Source organism: Schistocerca cancellata, chromosome 4 (assembly GCF_023864275.1).
Source record: "Schistocerca cancellata isolate TAMUIC-IGC-003103 chromosome 4, iqSchCanc2.1, whole genome shotgun sequence".
NCBI lineage: Eukaryota > Metazoa > Arthropoda > Insecta > Orthoptera > Acrididae > Schistocerca > Schistocerca cancellata.
In genome coordinates, this window is record NC_064629.1 from 369,288,946 (window position 1) to 369,309,781 (window position 20,836).

General features: G+C 42.7%; 1 protein-coding gene and 1 pseudogene across 1 annotated transcript in view; both read right to left on the reverse strand.

Annotated features, from left to right (window-relative positions):
- LOC126184832 (inositol-pentakisphosphate 2-kinase-like) overlaps positions 1-20,836 on the reverse strand; it is a 94,239-nt gene that overhangs the window by 23,275 nt on the left and 50,128 nt on the right. The window contains exons 3-4 of the mRNA XM_049927421.1: positions 4,623-4,809; positions 116-315 (exon numbers count right to left, since the gene is read on the reverse strand). Of these exons, the coding sequence (XP_049783378.1) occupies positions 116-315; positions 4,623-4,809 (387 nt within the window). The remainder of the gene's footprint in view (positions 1-115; positions 316-4,622; positions 4,810-20,836) is intronic.
- Positions 6,791-6,908, reverse strand: LOC126185995 (5S ribosomal RNA; annotated as a pseudogene).

Consider the following 20,836-nt stretch of genomic DNA (forward strand, 5'->3'; position numbering starts at 1 on the left):
TTTCTTAATTTATGATGGATGGACTATTTTTGTTAATAATACTATAAGACAAAGTGTTTTGTGCAATATATCATTATAATATAAGATGAAATACAGTAACTATAAAGTAACATACCTTGAGATACTGATTGGCACAGAATTTACACTTAGGCAAGTATCTGTCATCTGGGTGCAGCCAGCCCTGTTTTGGTTTCAGCTCAACACAGAAGACTGGCAGTGGATTCTGTTTCTTGTAAACAATTTCAGGTGGTAGTTTTGTGTAGTCATTAAACATCATTACAAAATTGGAACTAATACTTTTGTTTTGACGATGCACTGGAACAAGAAAATCTACATTCACAAAATTGCTATTCTTGGCTGTCAAACATTATCACTTAGGTTCTAATATATATCTTAACTTAGCTACCAAATAAGACAATATGCAGATGATTCAATGGGTCTACATCGGACTTTCAGTTTTTAACAGTGTCTTTCCACTCTGCCCTATACATCATGGCCTTGTTTAACTCTAGTTAATGGATAAAACGTAACAACTCTATTATTACTCTACACTAATGTTTCCCTGAAATAGTTTTATAGACTTTCCTGTTTTGTTTATTTCATTATAGTGATACTATGATTTATAAAGGACAAAACATAATCCAGTTGCTTGAATAGTAGAAAAGGAAGACTGCAGAGAGTAAAGTGTGAATCTAGATTAATGTTGAGTGTTGTGGATAAAAGAAACTGGTAGGTAAGGAGGGGAGGAGGGAGTTGGAGGGATGTGTGGCTGACAGATGGGATACAGAGGCAGAAAGGGAACAGGGCATGAAAATGGCCCCAGTGAGATCACCCTGGGGCAGGCAGAGTATGTTGCCTATAACACATGATGAAGCAGAGGAGTGTATTTGGAGAGGAGGGGGGGGGGGGGGGGGAGGAATAGCACAGAGGATATTTCAGAGAGTAAACTTTGAATGCAGGTTAATGGTATATAGACATGTGATAGTTTATGTAATCGTGTAGATTAATGGGATGAAGTGCAAGAAATGGACAATGGTGTAGGTGAATATTTAATTGGAGCTAGTAGAGCCTGAGGCCAGTAGGACTGCAGTATTGAAGGATTCATTGCAGGGACAGCTCCAATTTTTGTAATTCAGAGACACTGTTAAGAGGGTGAAGGGATGAGAATGATCTAATCAAAGGGCAAAGACAGTGAATCAACCACTGAAGTTGTGAATGTTGTGCTCAGGAGCAACTGGATAGTTAACTTTGCATTTGGACACAGTATAGCAGTGGCTATTCATATGGATAGAAAGCTGGTTGGCACTCATTGCTACACAAAAGGCTGTGAACAAGTTGTAGCAGAGTTACCACATGACTGCTTTCACAGGTGGCATTGCCTCTGATAAAGTACAATATCCCTGTGAATAGGACAGAAATAGAATGTTTTGGATGGTTGTATAATAGATCTTGTATCTTGGCCTCTCACAATGACATGATTCATATGCAAGAGGTTTGGTGTAGGTGTAGCATAATAATGGACAAGGATATTTCTCAGATTGGGTTGGTGACAGAATATTTTAGGCAAAGAGAAAAGGAATATGTGAAGGATTTTTCTTTTTTCCAGGTGTGATGATGATAAGCAGTACAAGCCCTGGTGAAGGCCTTGATTCAGTTGATCCAGGTGGGTGGCACTGGGAGATGCTGATGCTGCTGCTTTGCAACAAATTCATGGAAGTAGTAGTTGATGGATTAGGGGCACGTTGGGTTATGATGTCTGAACAATGTAGAAGGTCATGACCATGTATCATGTATTTGTATATGTGTTTTGTCTTGTACATTTCTGAAGAAGGGCATTGTCTGAAAGCTCAGGAATATCTTCAGTCTTGTTAATGTGCCTATTAATTGCAAAACTATACAATGAGTGGTTACTTTTACTCATTACACTGTTTATGACAAAAGAAAATACTTTCTTGTAGATACACATACTAGATTCCATTTTAATATTATTGCTCATGCCATGCACATGTTGCTAGACAGCTTTTAATCTGCACTTGAGCAGCCACATTTTTCACACTAAAATGTGAAACCTATTGAGTGATTATTTATGAATTCCTTTGGTTTCCTTTCTCATTAGTAGATAAAGGACAACTAGATCCCCTCATAAATGACTGAAGAAATCTTGTGATTTAGATGCTACTGCACAAGCACATTACATGGTATATTTCAGGATGAACTGAAGCTTGAAACCAGCATAATAACTTGACATACACATTACACTGTTAATTTTACTGAGAATACCAGTGATCTACTGAATGGAAGACATGAAAGGAATCTCACAGTGGGGTGTGGGGAAGCTACCCATAGTTATGAAACATGATTGATTTTAATTGAACAGCTTCAAGATTCAATAATGAAAAAAAAGAAGAAACACCATGAAAGAATTATCTGAATGGTACAGAAAATGATAGATGTGATGTACATATACAGACAAAGAAGTGCTTACAATTTCAGAATAACTGGATGATTTATTCCAGAGAAAGAGCTCTATAAATTCAGCAAGTCAATAGCGCTTTGGTTCACCTCTTGACCTTATGCAAGCAATTATTCATTTGCCATTGACTGAAAGAGTTGTTGGCTGTCTCCTGAGGGAAATCATGTCAAATTTCTGTCCAATTGGCGCATTAAATCACTAACATCCCTAGCTGTTTGGAGGGTCTTGCCCATAACCCCCCAAATATTCTCAATAGGTGAGAGATCTGGCGAGCTTTCTGGCCAAGACAGGGTTTGGAAAGCACAAAGACAAGCAGTAGAAACTCGCAATGTGCTGGTGGGCGATAACTTGCTGAAATGTAGGCTCAGGTTGGCTTGCAGTAAGGGCAACAAAATGGGGCATAGAATATCAGTGATGTAATGCTGTGCTGTAAGGACACTGTGAATGACTGCCAAAGGGGTCCTGCTATGAAAAGAAATGGCACCACAGACCATCACTCCTGGTTGTTGAGCCATATGGCAGGCGACAGTCCGGTCGGCACCCACCGTTGTCCGAGAGTCTCCAGACACACCTTTGTTGGTCATCGAAGGTCAGTTCACAGTGGGACTCATTGCTGAAGACAATTCTACTCTAGCCAATGAGATTCCAGACTGAAGATGTGTCTGGAGATGCTCCAGACAGTGGTGGGATACCCACCTGACTGTATCCTGCCATACAGCCCAACAACCAGGAGTGATGGTTTTCTGGGGTGCAACTCCCCTTCGATTGTCATTCGTAGCACTCTTGAAGCACTGCGCTACGTCAATGATATTCTAACTGCTTGCATAAGGGCCAGAGGTGGTCCAACATGTTATCGACTTGCTCAGTTTGTGAAGGCCTTTCTCTGGAATAAATCAACCAATTTTTCTGAAATTGTTAGTACTTGTTTGTCTGTACATGTACATTGAATCTACCGATTTGCATCCCACTTGGATAATTCCTTTGTGGAGCACAGTCCCCCCCCCCCCCCCCCCCCCCTAGAGTATGTATTGCAGGCATTCACAATGTTATTGTTGGACAAAAACTCATACTCAGCAGGAATTTGTGGCAGTCTTATAGTAATTTTAAGTAAGCTTAGCATTGCATAAGAGATAGGGGATCACTTAGACAAGATATGTATATGGTGTGAAAAGTGACAACTGACACTAAATAATTAAAAGGGTAGGCTATTCACATGAATACTAAAAGGAATCTGTTAGAGTTACACGATAAAACGCAAAAATCTAAAGGCTGTCAGTTCAACCAAATACCTAGCGATTACAGTTACGAACATCTTAATGTGGAACCATCCCATGGACAATGCTGTGGTAAGGCGAACTGAAGACTGCGTTTTATTGGCAGAACACTTAGAAGATGCAACAAACTCACTAAAGTTGCTACCTACACTATGCTTGCCCGTCCTCTGCTAGAGTACTGCTGTGCCATATGAGATTTGCCAGATAGGGCTGATGGAGGATATCAAAGAAGTTCACAGAAGGGTAGCCTATTTTGTACTGTCATGAAACAGTAAATATTTTGTTCAAGCCCATTTATAAAGGGAGAAATGGTCGTTGTAACAAATAAGAGGAATCAGAGCTCACACGCAAAGATTTAAGTCTCCGTTTTTCCCACGCGCTGTTCGAGAGTGGAATGTTAGAGAAATAGTCCGAAAGTCATTCCCATTCGACGCATCCTCTGCCAGGCATTAAGTTTGAATTGCAGAGTAGTGCTGTGCATGTAGATATAGTTTCGTGAACTTAGAGTGAACATTAGTAAATGGCATCAGAACCTGCTCCCATAAACACAATTTCAAAAGTCTTAATGCGCAAGAACTCAACTGTTCAAAAAACTGGAAGGTAAAGAAAGTGTCACACCCAGTACTGCTGATTCGTAAATAGGTTTTGGGACAAATGATCTTGAGATTCAGCCCCTTTAAATCCACAAACACTGTCATGTCATGATTTTAAAGCTATGTTGATGTACTTTATATTGTAGAGCTAACTCCGTTAATCAAACAAGGATGAGGTGATGACCAGCTGTTATCAGAACAAGAATATCATCTGCACCCATATGTCATGCACAATGGGAAGAAAAGAAATTTTATAACACGGAATTATGTTTAGTTACAGACCTGGTCTACACTTTTTCATGGCCTCCTGCAACTTGATAATATGTTCACCCTTCATGTAGATAACGACAGGAACCTGGACAAAGCCACGAAGCATAGGTTCTATAATGTGCTTGGTGTACAAATATTCTAGCAGCAGCTGCTGGTCCGTGAAATTGTTGCTCTTACGAAAACGAAGAACTTTAAAATCCTGAAACGAAAATGTGCATCAAACAACGTTATCTCTTTTGAAAGTGCAGTTATTGATTATATGTAGTATTTTTACATTCTCCTTAAAAATGTCAGCATGTAGCCACATTACAAATTAATTTGCGATGTAAATGTAATGACTCGTTCCACATCATTTCGATTTATCTTGCAAATTGATCCGTGAAACATGAAACTAACAAATAAACTAACTAGTTTAAGTTGAACAGGTCAACATAAATATGATGATGAGAAAGTACAGTGTAACCCAAAAGTCTATTAACATTTGAAAATCAAAGCTTCACGGAAAACTGTAGGTAGAGAAGCAAAAACTGACATAGCCTACATGCTTGAAATGACATGGGGTTTTATTGAAACCAAAAAAGTGCTCAACAGTTGGTGCTTCATATTATAGAAAAGCAATGATTAGCATAACAATTGGTTTTTAGCAAAGGCGATGTTCTTTATAACAAACGTTCAACAAATCGGCCTCCATTAATCAACAATATCTGCAATCGAAGAACAATTTGTGTACAGCACTGTACAGCGCATCTGTAGGTATAGTGAGAAACTGAAGTCATATGTTGTCTTTTAGCATCCCTAATGAAGCCGGACGACTACAGTAGACTCGCGACTTCCGGCAACGCCACAGACAATAACAACACAGATTGAGGTCTGGAGACCTGGGAGTCCAGGCATGACGGAAGGGGCTGCTCAGCACATGATCACACCAAACGATGTGTGCAGAGATCTTCCTGACGTGTAGCAATATGGGGCGGAGCGCCATCCTGCATAAATGTCGTACCCTCCAGCAGGTGTTATCAGCCAAGCTAGGGATGATGCGATTCTGTAACATGTCGGTGTACCTCGCACCCTGTCACACTGAACAGTTTGAAAACCAGCATCCAGCAGAAAAAGTATCCGATCACGAATGATGAGGTAAATGGAGTTTCCATGAGAGTTCTGGGATTTTTGGTAGCCCAGATTCCGCAAATGTGGGTGTTGACAGACCCGCGGAGTATGAAATGTGTTTCGTTGGTCCACAACACGTTAGACAACCAATCGTCACCTTCCCCCATTTTTTGAAGCGTCGACAACGCAAATGCTCTCCGCGTCACATAATCGGTGGCTAACAGTTCATGATGACGCTAGATTTTTGTACGGATAGCACTGGAGGGTACACCTTAGTGCTCTCCAAAGAGTAGGGAGCAGAATGCAGGTGCGACATGCGACTTCACGAGCGCTGATTTCACCATGCGGAGATGAACCCGCTAAACTTTTAGTTTCCTCCTAAACGGTCATAGCAGCGGTAGAACATGCGTCTGGTCGCCCAGTATGGGGCCGATCATCTAAACAACCCGTGGATTCGAACTTCGTGATCATTTTCTTCACAGTGACACTTGTCACAAAATGTTTACCCGCGAATACCCTTCTTATAACGATAGCGTCATAAAGCTGCAATAGCGGATTCTCCATTCTGATAGTAAAGCTTCACTATTGGCGTCTCTTCCGGTAAAGTCAATAGTCCGCAGTTGTCGGGGCATGTGACTCTCGCTCTCACTACAGTTCATTTTACAGGTGATTCTCATGCGGCATCACTGACGTGTTGCTGTCCACCACCATCTGTTGGCCAGTTTTTGCACTCTTTTTTTGGTTTCAACAAAACCCTATGTCATTTCAGGCGTGTATGTCACTTTTTACCTCTCTACGTACATTATTTCGTGAATTAATGCTTTTTCAAATGTTAACGTACTTTATTGTCACCCTTTATTAGTGAAATGTAAAAGCACTCCGTCTTCAGGCCACAAGTGACCCATCGGGACCATCCGACCGCCTTGTCATCCTCAGCTGAGGATGCTGTTAGATGGGGCGTGTGGTCAGCACACCGTTCTCCCGGTCGTTGTGATGGTTTTCTGTGACCGGAGCCGCTACTATTCAGTCGAGTAGCTCCTCAATTAGCACGAGGCTGAGTGAACCCCGAAAAACGGCAACAGCGCATGGCGACCCGGATGGTCACCTATCCAAGTGCAAGCCACGCCCGACAGCGCTTAACTTCGGTGATCTGGCGGGAGCCGGTGTATCCACTGCGGCAAGGCCGTTGCCATTAGTGAAATTTACGGTAATATTATTTTTTCCTGCATTGTTGTCCAAGAAGGTTACTCAATAAAGCTGTGTAAAGTAATTTTTTCCGTTTATAATATATTAGAGCGTTTTTCATTGACAATTAAAATCAATAATTCTTTAAATCTTAATCCTCCAATTCTGACAATAAGAGCAGAAACTGACAACAGCGTGACAAGATTATCCCTACACATACTAATTCTAAAGCATTCCCGTTAAAAAGCGTTAATCATCACTCCAGCAGTGGTGACATGTGGCCTATTCAGGTGAACCACGTTTTATGTGTGTACGGCGCGAAATGTCTGAATGCAGACAACCTGCAATGATCGTCAGAGGGGTCCAGGCTGGAGGAGGGAGCGTTATAGTTTCGAGAATGTTTTCGTGGCATTCCCTGAATGATCTCGTAATTCTGCAACGCAGACTGGACCAGCACAAGTATGCATCTATCCTCGGGGACCATGTCCACTCTTGGCACGGTGGCATCTACCGGTATGACAATGCAACGTGCCACACAGCTCGCAGTGTAGGTGCATGTTTCGAAGGCCACTAGGATGTGTTTTCCGTACTCCCTTGGCCACCAGAGTCCCAGGATTAAAACCCAGTAAAGAATCTTTGGGTCCACCTCAATCGGGCTACTCCCGCCACGGATTCTCAACCGAGAAACCTAGAACAGCTGGTCACGGCAATGCAGTCAGCATGGTTCCACATCCCTGTCGGTACCTTCTACAACTTCACTATCTCTCTTCCTGCAAGTCTCTCGGCGGTCCGCGTTGCAAAAGGTGGTTATTAGGGCTTTTGACAGGCGGTCACATTACAATGAGATGACAAAAGTCATGGGATGTCTCCTAATATCGCGTCTGACCTCCTTTTGTCCGGCTTAGTGCAGTAACTCGAAGTGGCATGGACTCAATACGTCGTGGGAAGTGCAGAATATTCTTCAAACCAGTCGTGAACAGTTGTGGTCCAGTGACATGCCAAATTGTCATCAATAAAATCTTCATCGTTGTGCGGGATCATGAAGTCCATGAATGGCTGGAAATGGCCCCCAAGTAGCCGGACATACCCATTTAAAGTCAATGATCGGTTCAGTTGGACCAGAGAACATAGTCCATTCCATATAACCACAGCCCACACCATTATGGAGCCACCACCAGCTTGCACGGTGCCTTGTCGACAACCTGGGTCCGTGGTTTCGTGGGGTCTGCGCCACACTCTAACCCGACCACCAGCTCTTACCAACTGAAATCGGGACTCATCTGACCAGGCCACGGTTTTCCTGTGGTCTAGGGCGCAACCGATATGGTCACGAGTCCAGAAGAGGCACCGCAAGCGATGTCGTGCTGTTAGCAAAGGCACTTGCGTTGGTCGTGTGCTGCCACAGTCCATTAATGTCAGATTTCACCGCACTGACCTAACGGGACCTTCGTCGTACATCCTACATTGATTTCTGCAGAGTTGCTTGTCTGTTAGCACTGACAACTCTACACAAACGCCGCTCCCCTCGGTAGTCAAGTGAAGGCCATCGGCCACTACGTTGCCCGTGGTGAGAGGTACTGCCTGAAATTTGGTATTCTCGGCACACTCTTGTCACTGTGGATCTCGGAATATTGACTTCTCTAACGATTTCCAAAATGGAATCACGTCGGAAACCTTTACGCACGAATCACCTGAGTACAAATGACACCTCCGGCAATGCACTGCCCTTTTATACTTTGTGTACACGATACTACCGCCATCTGTATAAGATCATATCGCTATCCCATGATTTTTGTCGCCTCCCTGTAATATGACTGGACAGTGTATCTGTGCGTGTTAAGGCCAGTGGCCGTGTCCCATCTGCGAGTTCTCCATGACATGTTAAAATAAATAAATAAATAAAACGCAAGAGTTATGGTGCCCATGCCCTCTTAACCTACTTCGATATTTGACTGTTGGCCTGACCAGCACATTCTCCAGATTTCTAACCCACTGAAAACATTTGGTTGCGGGTTACCGTGAGACTAGAAGACCATCACTCGCTCTCCTCTATGACTGAAGAACACAAGCACAGAGCTGAAGCAACATAAAATGATGTACATGTATCTGCCATCCGAGATCATTTTGACTGAATGCCCAGCCAGATTTACTGTAAATTTCGCATCCCATACATTCCCACATCACCTACAAATTTAAAAACATATTCTTCCTGCTGTACCGTAGCGTAGTGACACAAGAAGTATAATTCTGCCATTTGCTATCCTTCCTGGCGTTAAAGTTATAATGGCCAATAGTGTACTTTCTATTATTATTGTTAAATAATAGGTCAAAATAGATTTATTCTTACAGAACTGTGCAGTAACATATTAAATAACTTTGATAGTCAAAATGCGTCGTCCACATCCCTTTCGCGTATATCATATTTAAAAATATTAATAATACTATTTTTACTTTCTAAAGTAGCCCATGTTCCTCCACAGGGTTCAAGCTATCTCCGTACTAAACTCCATCAAAATCGGTTCTACTGTTTCGTCGTGAAAACGTAGCAGATAGAATTACTTCCGAATTTATATTATTAGCATTGTTTTGGCCTTGGGAATGTAAATTTCGTTTTGCACTGAAACTGATATTATACAAATTTTTCTCTTTTACGATAAACAGCTGGCAGTGTTCTGTGAAATCAATGAAGTTACGTCAGTGCTTATTATCAAGTAATAGATTAAAACAGCAACTCAGTTGTGTAAGAGGAAGAGGAATCGCAATTTTTCTTGTAGCTGAATTTCTGTTAACACGTAATGTAACGCCTGCCTCTGTAGCCGAGAGGTCAGCGTGTGACTGCCACATGGATTTCCGGATTACACTCCTGGTACTGTCAGGGACTTTTCCTTGGTGGGACGACTGGACTGGGTGCACTCAGCCTCGTGAGGCCATATGAGGAGCAACCTGAATGAGAAGCAGCGGCTGCAAGGTCTGGAAAGCGGTGTGCTGACCACATGTCCCTCCATACCACATCCTAGTCACGCCATATGACACAGGACGACACGACTGCCTGTCGGAATCGCGGAGTCCTCTGAGCCTGTTCGCCGAGTTCCTTTACGTATCTAAAGTAATGTCGAAGTAATTCCCATAATTATCAATGCGACTACATTAGCACTCGTCGTAACTGAGTGTTATTGTACTTTACATAACCAGCCAGCTAATGTACATACAACTGCCTATTAATGCATCAAGTCCCGGGAGATTACCGTATGATGAGATTTATGGAGTACGATGTGTGAATGAATTGTGTCTCGGCGCCGAATTCGACGTCTTTTGCTGCACGTGTGGCAAAATACAGAGTGAAAATCCAATGAAGTTTTGCACTTGTTGCGTAGTTGTGGGATGACCTTGGAAACGTGCCATTTTGCGGGCTCTGCTGCATGAAGAAACGCTGTTTGTGACCAGACTCATCTACATGTACATGCACACTCCGCAAGCCACGGTATGCGTGGTGGAGAAAACCTAGTACCACTACTAGTCATTACCTTTCCTGTTCCACTAGCAAATGCAACGAGGGAAAACGACTGTATATATGCCACCGTACGAGCCCTAATTATCCTGGTCTCGCGCCTCTTGCGCGAAATGCACGTTAGCGGCAGTAGAAGAGTTCTGCGGTCAGCTCCAAATGCCGGTTCTCTAAATTTGCTCAATCTATTTCGCGAAAAAACGTCGTCTTCGTTCCAGAGATTCCCATTTGAGTTCAAAAAAGCATCTCCGTAAGACTCACGTGGTGATCGCCCCTCCATGTAACAAATCTAGCAGGACGTCTCCGAAGTGATTCGATGTTTTCCTTTAATCCGAGCTGGTGGTGATACGAAATCAGAAGGGGTCGCACTAGCGCTCTGTGGGCGATCTCCTTTATAGATGAGCTCACATTTACCTAAAACTCTCCCAACCAAAGTCGGCAATTCTCCTTCCCCACTACCGTCCTAACATGCTCGTTCCCTATCATACTGCTTTGCAACGTTACGCCTATATATTTAATCAACTTGACTCTGCCATGCAGTGCACCACTAATACTGTATTCGAACATTACAGGAGTGTCTTTTCTACTCATCAGCGTTAACTCTTTGGCTCCCAATAATATATAAAAAATTTAATTTTAAAATTTTTCAAAAATTAACCTTTGTTATCGTAGTAAGCAACGAATACAAGAAGAAACTGGCAAAAAAATAAACAATCAGATTCTTTTAACGAGGTGGTTTCACTTTGAAACCAAAATTTCCAACCACCCATAATTTCGTGAGATATATTTGAAAGGTTACGCTCTTTTGCTAGACACAATCCCACATCTCGAAACTTCTATGAAATCATAGTGTCTAAAACACGCAAAAACAGGCCTAAAATTTTATATCAAAAGTACATATTGCTCAAGTAGTTTCATTTTGAAACCAGTCATAAAAGTATAAATTCAAATTTACGTTACAATAACTTAAGATTTCCTTACGTTCACTGTCAATGATCTTCTCATTATGATCAATCACTATAAAAAGAACCACATGTCGCAATCTCCTACAACTACGTAGCACAATCTCTGCGCGAACTGTTGATTCGAACGCTGTAAGTGACTGCTACAATGCACTACATTCGTAGAGGTACATCAGTGTACCAATAGCTGTCTCTGCCTTGCAATAGCATCCGCGGTTTCAGGCGAAACGCACAGCGACTTAGGAAAAGTTAATGAAGTGGTGGTTTCAGGCAGAAATCACTAGTACTCAAAGGGTTAACTTACATTTTTCTACATGTACAGCAAGCTGTCATTTATCACACTCTGCCTAAGTCATCCTGTATCCTCCTACACCCTCACTCAACGACGATACATTCCCATATACTACAGCGTCATCAACCAACAGTCGCAGATTCCTACTCAATCTGTCCATTAGCACATTTATGTATACCACACTTCCCTGGCCCCTGACGATACCCTTGTCTCTGATGAACACTCACCTTCGAGGACAACGTACTGGCTTCTATTACTTAAAAAGTCTTCCAGCAACTCTGGAAACGTATTCCGTATACTCGGACTTTCGTTGGTCTGTTGTGGGACAGCTTGACAATAACTTTTCGGAAATCTAAGAATGTGGAATCTACCTGTTCCCTTCCTTCATGGACCTCAGGATATCACATGAGGAAATGGCAAGCTAAGTTTTGCGTGAGCGATCCTTTCTAAATCCATGCTGATTTGCAACAAGAAGCTTTTCTGTCACAAGGAAATATATTATATTCGAACTTAGAATTTGCTCAAGAATTGGATATAGTATAGATACAGATCGTGTAATTATCACTCGGAAACCTGAAACGAAAATACGCTCGCGTGGATGTGATCTACTCCGTTCGCGGATGCTGAGTGGGAATATCGGCTGTCTAAACATTACCGTAAGTACCTAATTTTCTCACATTTCATAATTTTGCACTTTGAGTTATGTGTACTTAGAGAGTTGAAGAGGGTGAAATATGTTCTTGGACTCTCTGCGAATATAGTTATCACAAATTTAAAAGCAATTAGCGTCGTGATGTACAGGGATTTTCTTAGAAAGTCTCTAACTGGAGTGACGTGAGTATTTCTGTAGCAGAATCAGACCAACCATACGAACTTGTTACAAATAGTCAAATTTTCTCCTGAACTTTTCCATTACTTGGCAACTTGATAACGATACCAAACATTTGAGCGACAATCGGAGAGGCATTGTGAGAGATACAATTCACGCGGACGGTCGATCGTATTCGCGCCGATATTTGTTGACTCGCGCCGATTTCATTCTCGAAACATAAAATGCATTCCCGTATACGTACTAGTGTTGCGTTGCATATCTTACTTCAGTTATACTAAATATGATTTTCCTACAAACATCCCAGAGTTTCACAGCCGTTGATTTGACATACCGCCTATATGACATACAAGGAGGCTACAGTTCAACTTTCGCTACTTGAGAGAGCCCCCATGAAAAACGAGTCAACGTAGGGGCAATTAAACTTTGGGGAAACCTTTGTAAGGACATGCAGAAGAGAAATAACGAATAAGCCATTGAAATAAACACATTTTAATTTCCACATGCGCCGTGCGGTTCTGGCGCTGCAGTCCGGAACCGCGAGGCTGCTACGGTCGCAGGTTCGAATCCTGCCTCGGGCATGGGTGTGTGTGATGTCCTTAGGTTAGTTCGGTTTAAGTAGTTCTAAGTTCTAGGGGACTTATGACCTAAGATGTTGAGTCCCATAGTGCTCAGAGCCATTTAATTTCCACATGAGAGGGTAACATTTGTTTATTCGTACCATGTTTCCAGGTTACAAACGTTGCTCGATGTGACGATCACATTCACGCTAGCCTGGAACCGCACGTGAGATATCATTTCACAATTGCTCGCAGCATTTTTCGAACGGTAAACCATGACAGTTCAGCTGTAGTGACATAGCTCGTGCACTGCTTGAAGATCGCACATTGCGTCCAGAATTCTCAATCGTGGCAGCAGTATCTTCTTCAACAATTTGTGGCACAATTAGCCGTCAGCCTCTCCCAGGAGCAATTCCCAAACTGCCAGTTAATTCGAACTTCCAAGTCGTATTCTTCGACTCGGGTGCGGAAAGAGGACCTTTATATATTACCTTAACGAGTCGATACTAGCGAAGAGCAGCACCGTGTTGGTTTGATAAAATATAGTTTTATAAGTACAGCCCTGCTCACCTTGCAACTGTAATGCACACTGACGCTTGTGTTTTAACCACACGTCTTCTAACAGTACCGACGCGAAACAGCAACACATCACACGAACACTACTAACAACGCAAATCCTGCAGCGCACAGTCTAAACATAGTTTCTACAAAGCTGGCTACCCACACTGTAAGTAGTTTTTCCTCTACACAGCCCTAAGTTTAATTTTAACCAGCTTGCAGTTCATGAACAGTTTTAGAGACTTGCTGCAATTATGTACTGAGTCATTTCCACACATTGATTTCCTACATGAAGGAAATATCAGAAACATAGCAATTGTATGGAAAATAACCAACAAGTCACCAAAACTGAGAATGGTTTTACCACTCTACTGCAGTGTCAACGTACAGCGTGGAACCAAGTATTGCCGTAAGCAACTTGCATCATCTGCCCAAAACAGACCTCTGCATATTTGATAGCATGACCAGAGCAGCAGACGTGTTCGAATGGCATTGAGACATATGGAGAGGGCATATGGCGCACTAGAAGTTGATCGGAGAACACAGAGGTGGCTAGATGGTTAAATGTGCAACCTAAAGTAAATTTGTCTCCAATTATTGACTAGTACATTACAAGCGAGGATTCAGCTGCCTAATTAGAAACTTTTTTTCTTCGTGCACTTGAGAATATATCTTTCGTGAAATGTTAAATATTGTGACTTAAGTATGCTCATTGCAGGCGAATAATGACTGTGCGCAGAGTAGGTCGTGTCTGTGTTGTTGATGATGATGAAAGAGAGAATGGAGTGGATGAAACCTTTCGCCCGTACGTAACCACGGATAGCTGGGCTTAATGTTTTCATTTCACAGACCAATATTAACAGTGTCACATCCTCTCACACCATGAGATATTGCCGAGACGTATGGAAAACAACTAACGACATTGGCGCAAAGTTCCGTAATCAAGAGAATCATATCAGCACCCCTCCTTCCAGTGCAGGCCGTATGGTACTGCTCAAAATTTCGTTCATTATCAGGGATCGAAGTGGCTATCTCAAAGAAGAGCGTCACTACACTAGCGAGCGTTAGCGATCTCCACTACGGAGGCGACTGTTGTAAGACCTTATAGACTATCGGGTGATATCTAACTATAGATTCGGCATCTAGAAGGCTTGGCTAAGAGATATGCACTCGCCAAGAACATTTATTGGTTTGGCAGTTACGAAATACGACCCACGACTCCATGGTCTGTCTTTGCTGCAGGTACTGCAGGGATAGAAGCATCGAGTAGCGTGATGTACTCAGAAGAATTTATGAACGCGGTATGTATGAGGGTTCTAAATGTATACGGGTACTCATCTCTTGTCACAGGAGGAAACGTTTGCAGTGGACACATCCACCAATATACCGGAAGACCTTTATCTTGATAGCTGAGTCTCAGTGTTACACAATAGCAGCAGCAGTGTTTTGACCTTGCTAGAAGCCGGGACTTGTAAGAATGTCCGTGGACTAGGCAGTATGTGAAGTGATGAGTCTGTAGCTTGATAAGCAGACCTCCATTCCTGTCTGAAGTCTTCAGACTGCTAATGTTGTGTCTCTATCTACTGACAATCATAGAGATCAATCACTACCAATCACTACTCTGTTTATTAGAACAGTAATACGGAAGTAATTGTTGAATTATGTGGTTTGTTGCACTGTGGTATGTTGGGCTGTGTGTGCCCTAGCATACAGTGATGAACCAATATTTGTCCATCGTGGGCTCGACGCACAACTTCCCAGAAAAGAAAGCTCATAAACCACAATGACGCTAGACGCTGGGTTCGAGGCACAAATCATTGCCTCCCCGCTGCTCCCGTCCGTGCGGAGTCCAAGCACTGCGCGCAGGTTGCTTCTTCCTCTCCCTGTACAAACCGTTCTTCGTTATACTGGTACAACAGATGACGATTTTACCCTAAAAGGCTCGACCACACAGAGCATATTTTCAACACTAAAAGGTTCTGCCCATGGTGTAGCCATGTCAGTCTCCTGATCGAAATCCTATGGATCGTATTTTGGATCAGCCACAGAAGGTCGCTGCGCTTCGAGCAGTCGCTTTTCAGGTCAGATATTTGATATACACGAACCGTAGATTTGAGGAATAGAACCGAAATGTAACAAAAGCCTACTACGAATAAAGAAAACGGCAGTCTTACGTATAGGTCTCTGGATTTCGGGAATAAGGTAAACATCATGGCGGGGGGAGGGCACTTAGCCTGCAGAAGAGTCACCATATTTGCTCACAAATTTATTCCGTAATTCTGTAGCAAATCTATTTGGAAACTATAGTTTTGTAGTTGAGCCATTCTTATAACCTTTGTGAAAACAGGAGTGAAAACTTTCCAGTCGTTGGGAATACGTCGCCGCCGCAGTGACACTGAGTAAACAGTAGGTGAGAGGGCGCAGGATTCTACGCTTCGTACACAATATAGAATGAACCAAAAATTCATAGGCGGTGAGGTTAGGGTTTAAAATGTCTTTAAGCTGATGTTCTCAGAGACGGAGCTATTGCTCACTTGGAGAAGATCTCAAGAGGGAAGGGACTGTGGTATCATTGCTGGCACTCAGCTCAAGTGATTTTGGTTGAAGTTCGTTCGTTCAGAAAATAAAAACGCAGTTTCAACGACTACTAGTGCACAGTTACTCTATTTTCACACAGAGATTTCAGACGTATTTCAACATTCAACATCGCATTGGCCAGTGATGCTGGCGCGTAGTTCATCGCCTCCGGTCAAGGGGCTGGCTACCCTTTGCAAAACAAGAAAAAATAAAAAAGAACTGAGTAGATTATTCATCCATAAACTCTGAGAGACGTCATGCGACGTCCGCTCAGAATAAAAATCAACGGGAAAGAAAGACGTCGAAGAAACAGACAGAAGGAAAAAGCAGGTATTGAGATAACCGGGCGAGGAATCGAAAAGCAACTATGCTCGCTCAGTAGTGGAAAGGCATCAGAACCAGATGAGATACCTATCAAGGCTCTGCAAAGATTACTCTTCCCTTCTAACGGCAGTTTATTGCAGATCCCTGGAGCAACGAAGGGTACCTAGCGACTAGAAAGAAGCGCAGGTCATTCCAGTTTTCAAGAAGGGACGTAGGACAGATGTACATTATCATATCTGTTGTAAAATTATGTAACATGTTTTGTGTTCGCATATTATGACATTTTTGAAGAACGAAAATCTCCTCTATAAAAATCAACATGTATTCTGCAAACAGAGATCTTGAGAAACTCGGGTCGTTCTGATCCTCCATGACATACGCAACGGTGTAGACAGCGGAGCTCGGGTTGGTGCCGTGTTCCTTGACTAAGACATTTGACACCGTCCCACACTGCCATATAGTGAAAAAATAGGAGCTTTCACAGTGTCGAACCAGATCTGCGACTGGAAGAAATTCTTCCTTGCAGACAGAACTCGGCACATCGCTCTTAACGGAACAAAATCGTCAGACGTAAATGTAATTTCCTGAGTACTCCAAGGAAGTTACTGTTTACAATGAGTATAAATGATCAAGTAGAAGGCGTCGGAAGCTCTTTAAGACTGTTGACAGACTGTGTGGTTGTGTATAAAGAAGAATCAACGTCAGAAGACAGTATCGATTTGCAGAATGACCTGCAGAGGATTGATGAACGGTGCAGGCTCTGGTAGTACCTGAATGTAAATAGATGCAACATATTGCACATACACAGGAAAAGAAATTCACTACTGTATAACTACATTATTGATGCAAATTGCTGGAAATAATATCTACCGTAAAATATCTAGGAGTGACTACCCAGAGAGACGATAAATCGAATGACCACATAAAATAAATAGTAGGAAAAGCAGATACCATACTGAGAGTTACAGAAAGAATCTTAAGGAAATGTAATTCATCCGCGAAAGAAGTGGCTTACAAGACGCTTGTTATACCAGTTCGTGAGTACTGTTCATCAATCTGGGGTCTCTACCTGATAGAACTGATAGAAGAGATAGAGGATATCCAAAGAAGAACGGCGCGTGTCATCATAAGATCGTTTAGCACACGAGAGCACTACAGACGTGCTCAACCAATTCCAGGGCCAGACGCTACAAGAGAGGTGTTGTGCATCACATAGAGGTTTACTACTAAAGTTTCGGGAGAGCACTTTCGGGAAGAGTCGGACAACATATTACTTCCTCCCACATACATCTCACAAAATGATCACGTCGAGAAATTAAAGGTAATACAGAGGCTTATCGACAACCATACTTCCCACGCGCCATTCGCTAGTCGAGCAAGGATGGGGGGAATCAGTTAGTGGCACCAGAAGTACCCTCTTGCCGTTAGGTGGTTTGCGGCGTATGGTGTAAATGTAGAAGAAAGTAGTGCTTTCGGTCAACTAGTTAAATTATTCATTGGGAGACATTGAGAAACGTCACGCGACGCCCGCACAGAAACAGTCTCCCCGCGGAAGAAAAGACGATGAAGAAAATAAAAAGTGGTTAAATGGCGGACCACAAGTCCAAAGTTCATGGTTGCGATTCCCGGTCGCTCCGTGGATTTTAATCTGTTGTCAAGTGATACCATGGTTTGGAGTCCGCTTAAACTGTAGCTCCGTCAATAACTGGCTGGGGAAGTCAGTTCAAAGATGAGAGGAAGACAACGGTAGATCACTTCCAACACGACCACGCCTAGTAAAAGCAAGGTGGTGTTCAAACCAACCTTCGGGTTATTGACAGCTTTACTTTACTACTTATACTTTCTCAAACATGTTAGTGGTATTCTGTGGAAAAATTGTGTGGAAAATAATTTAGTGCAGCGAAAGTCTTAGCACAATAATTTAGTTTCAAGTGCAAATGAGGGACAGATTTTGGTTTTCCTTAATTCCCCTCCGCTCCTCGTCTGCCCCTTCCACCATACCTACAATGTCACGGGCAAGAAAGAAGGCAGGAAGTAAAGTTAGGGTGGCAATGCGTCATCACATCGAGGGTAATTTAGACGGATCACAAGTACATGGCGGCGCCCACGAGAAACACGGGCCCTGCAACGAAATTGTGAAGTCACACTTGTCCTCCACACTTCTCGAATTTTCGGCTCGGTGCAGGGCCCACTAGAAATCAATATGCAATTGAAAAGGTACACCCTGAAGGTCTTAACTTTGCTGTGTGCTACCCAAAGCTAGCATGCACTTAAATGAGCATTCAAGAATTACTAAACTCGTCTGAAATAGTTCCTCTCTCCCCGCTGGAGACGGCTGCAGTGTCACGTGCTGTCACATACGCGCCACGGCCTGTCTTTCTCGTGAGCCTCAGCACAGCGGGACAACAGATGGGGAAATCACCTATGGCGTTGTTGATGGAAAAATCTCGATATTTGTCCGTCAGTGATAAAGTTTATTAGAGACGGAGTACTAGGTCGGTATGACGGCCATATGAATGGACCTATCTTTTCCTTTTCAATGGAACTATCCAGAACTTCGCTTTAATCGAACTAGGAAAATCACGCGAAACGTATATCTGGATGGTCAGATAGGCATTTCAATCCCACTGATGTCTGGTGTGCTCCTAGTATTTGTTTTCTGTCCTTAAATTATGTGTCTCTATGACCGACTTCAAGTTGGATTGTGGTTCCAAGTCCACGATAAATTATAGGTTCAGTTCATGCACGCATGTCCGAAGGAACATCGTATCGTTTTCTTAACAACACAGGCGCTGCAATGTTGTATCCATCCGCCAATACCAGGCAGCGACTTTCAATTAAAACGTCCTCCCCTGTACGAGAGTTACATAATGTGTGTACGAGTACAGTTGTGACGCAGGATCGTCGACGTATGGAAGTTTGTGTGGGGCCGTGATTCGTGCATGGTTTGCCAAAGCGGCTAAGGCGATCGCTTGCGTAAAGCGGGAAATCCAGGTTCGAGTCCTGGTGCGGCACATATTTTCATTGTCGTCATTCCCTCATACAGCTGATGGTTGTTCATATTCGCAAGTGCGGATATATTTCACGCAATTGTAGGCCCCCCTATAACTGGATGGGTATGTCAGTTGAAGTGTTGGAGGGGCATAAGGGCATGCCAAACAGAACTGAACTAGAACAGTCAATGATGTTCCATCTGCATTCAAAGAAAGAGTACTGTAACAGATGACAGTCATGCTGATGCATTGTTTACTAAAAGCATCAAGTAGTGTAGATATCTGAGAGTTGTTTCCAGTTGTCTTTTCTTGGACATTCTACGCATTTGTTGAGTAGTATTCAACCACAGGGTGATAGCACGAATTTTTAAATGTTGCATTTAACTTTTTTGTAGTTTAGCCATTCCGACTGCGTGACAGGCTCTTATTTTGATATATTGTTGATGGAACGAAATAATATACGAATATTATCATCTACGTTTCTTGTGACGATCTGGGGCAGTGACAGTGAAGAAGTTTCTTTTCCAGTGACTGCTAGAAAGGCGACTTGCTCTTTGCAGGATGAACCAGTCACTGCATGCTCTAATATCTGTCCTTCCGTCTGCCATCTCCGTTAAGTGACCGCTTAATGAAGGCCATGGTCGATTCCTTAATTGCAGGAACAGTACTGTACGGCCTCCTCAGCCTTCGTAGTCGACGAGGTCACACACCGGACCCAGCAACGCTGCTTACTGGATTGCCATACATAGCTGACGCCGGCTTTTACAGTATCAGACACATACAGGCGCGTCTGACACGGCAGATCTTTCAAGTTGCGAAATATTCCAATTTTTTCTAGTAAATGGTTGATGAAAGTAATAATCATCTGAAAACACTAACAAAATTTATTTTTTGATCGCAAAAGTGTACCTTTTATGACATTTCACAAATTCACTTTCTATGACATTTCTCAAAACACTGGAGAGGACAATCTGGGCCAAATGTGTACGCTCTTCCTGTTATCTTCCAGGCGACATCTCTTGCCTCTGTTTTATTGACGCATAGCAGGCAGTGGACATTCGAGGGCGTGCTGAAAAGTAATGCCTCCGAATGTTTACGTAAAATCTCTTAAACCTTTTTTTTTTTTAAACAAACGTTTACAGTCACATTTTTATTACTCATGTCTTCATAATTATTCATCAATATAGTCACCGTGATGACGAACATGTTTCTCCCAACGAGAGACTAGTTTGCTGATACCGTCACTGTAGAATGTTTGACTGTTGACGGAGCCACAACCTCACCTCTGCTTACACAGCTTCATCACTGTCAAAGTGTAGTCCTTGAAGATGCTC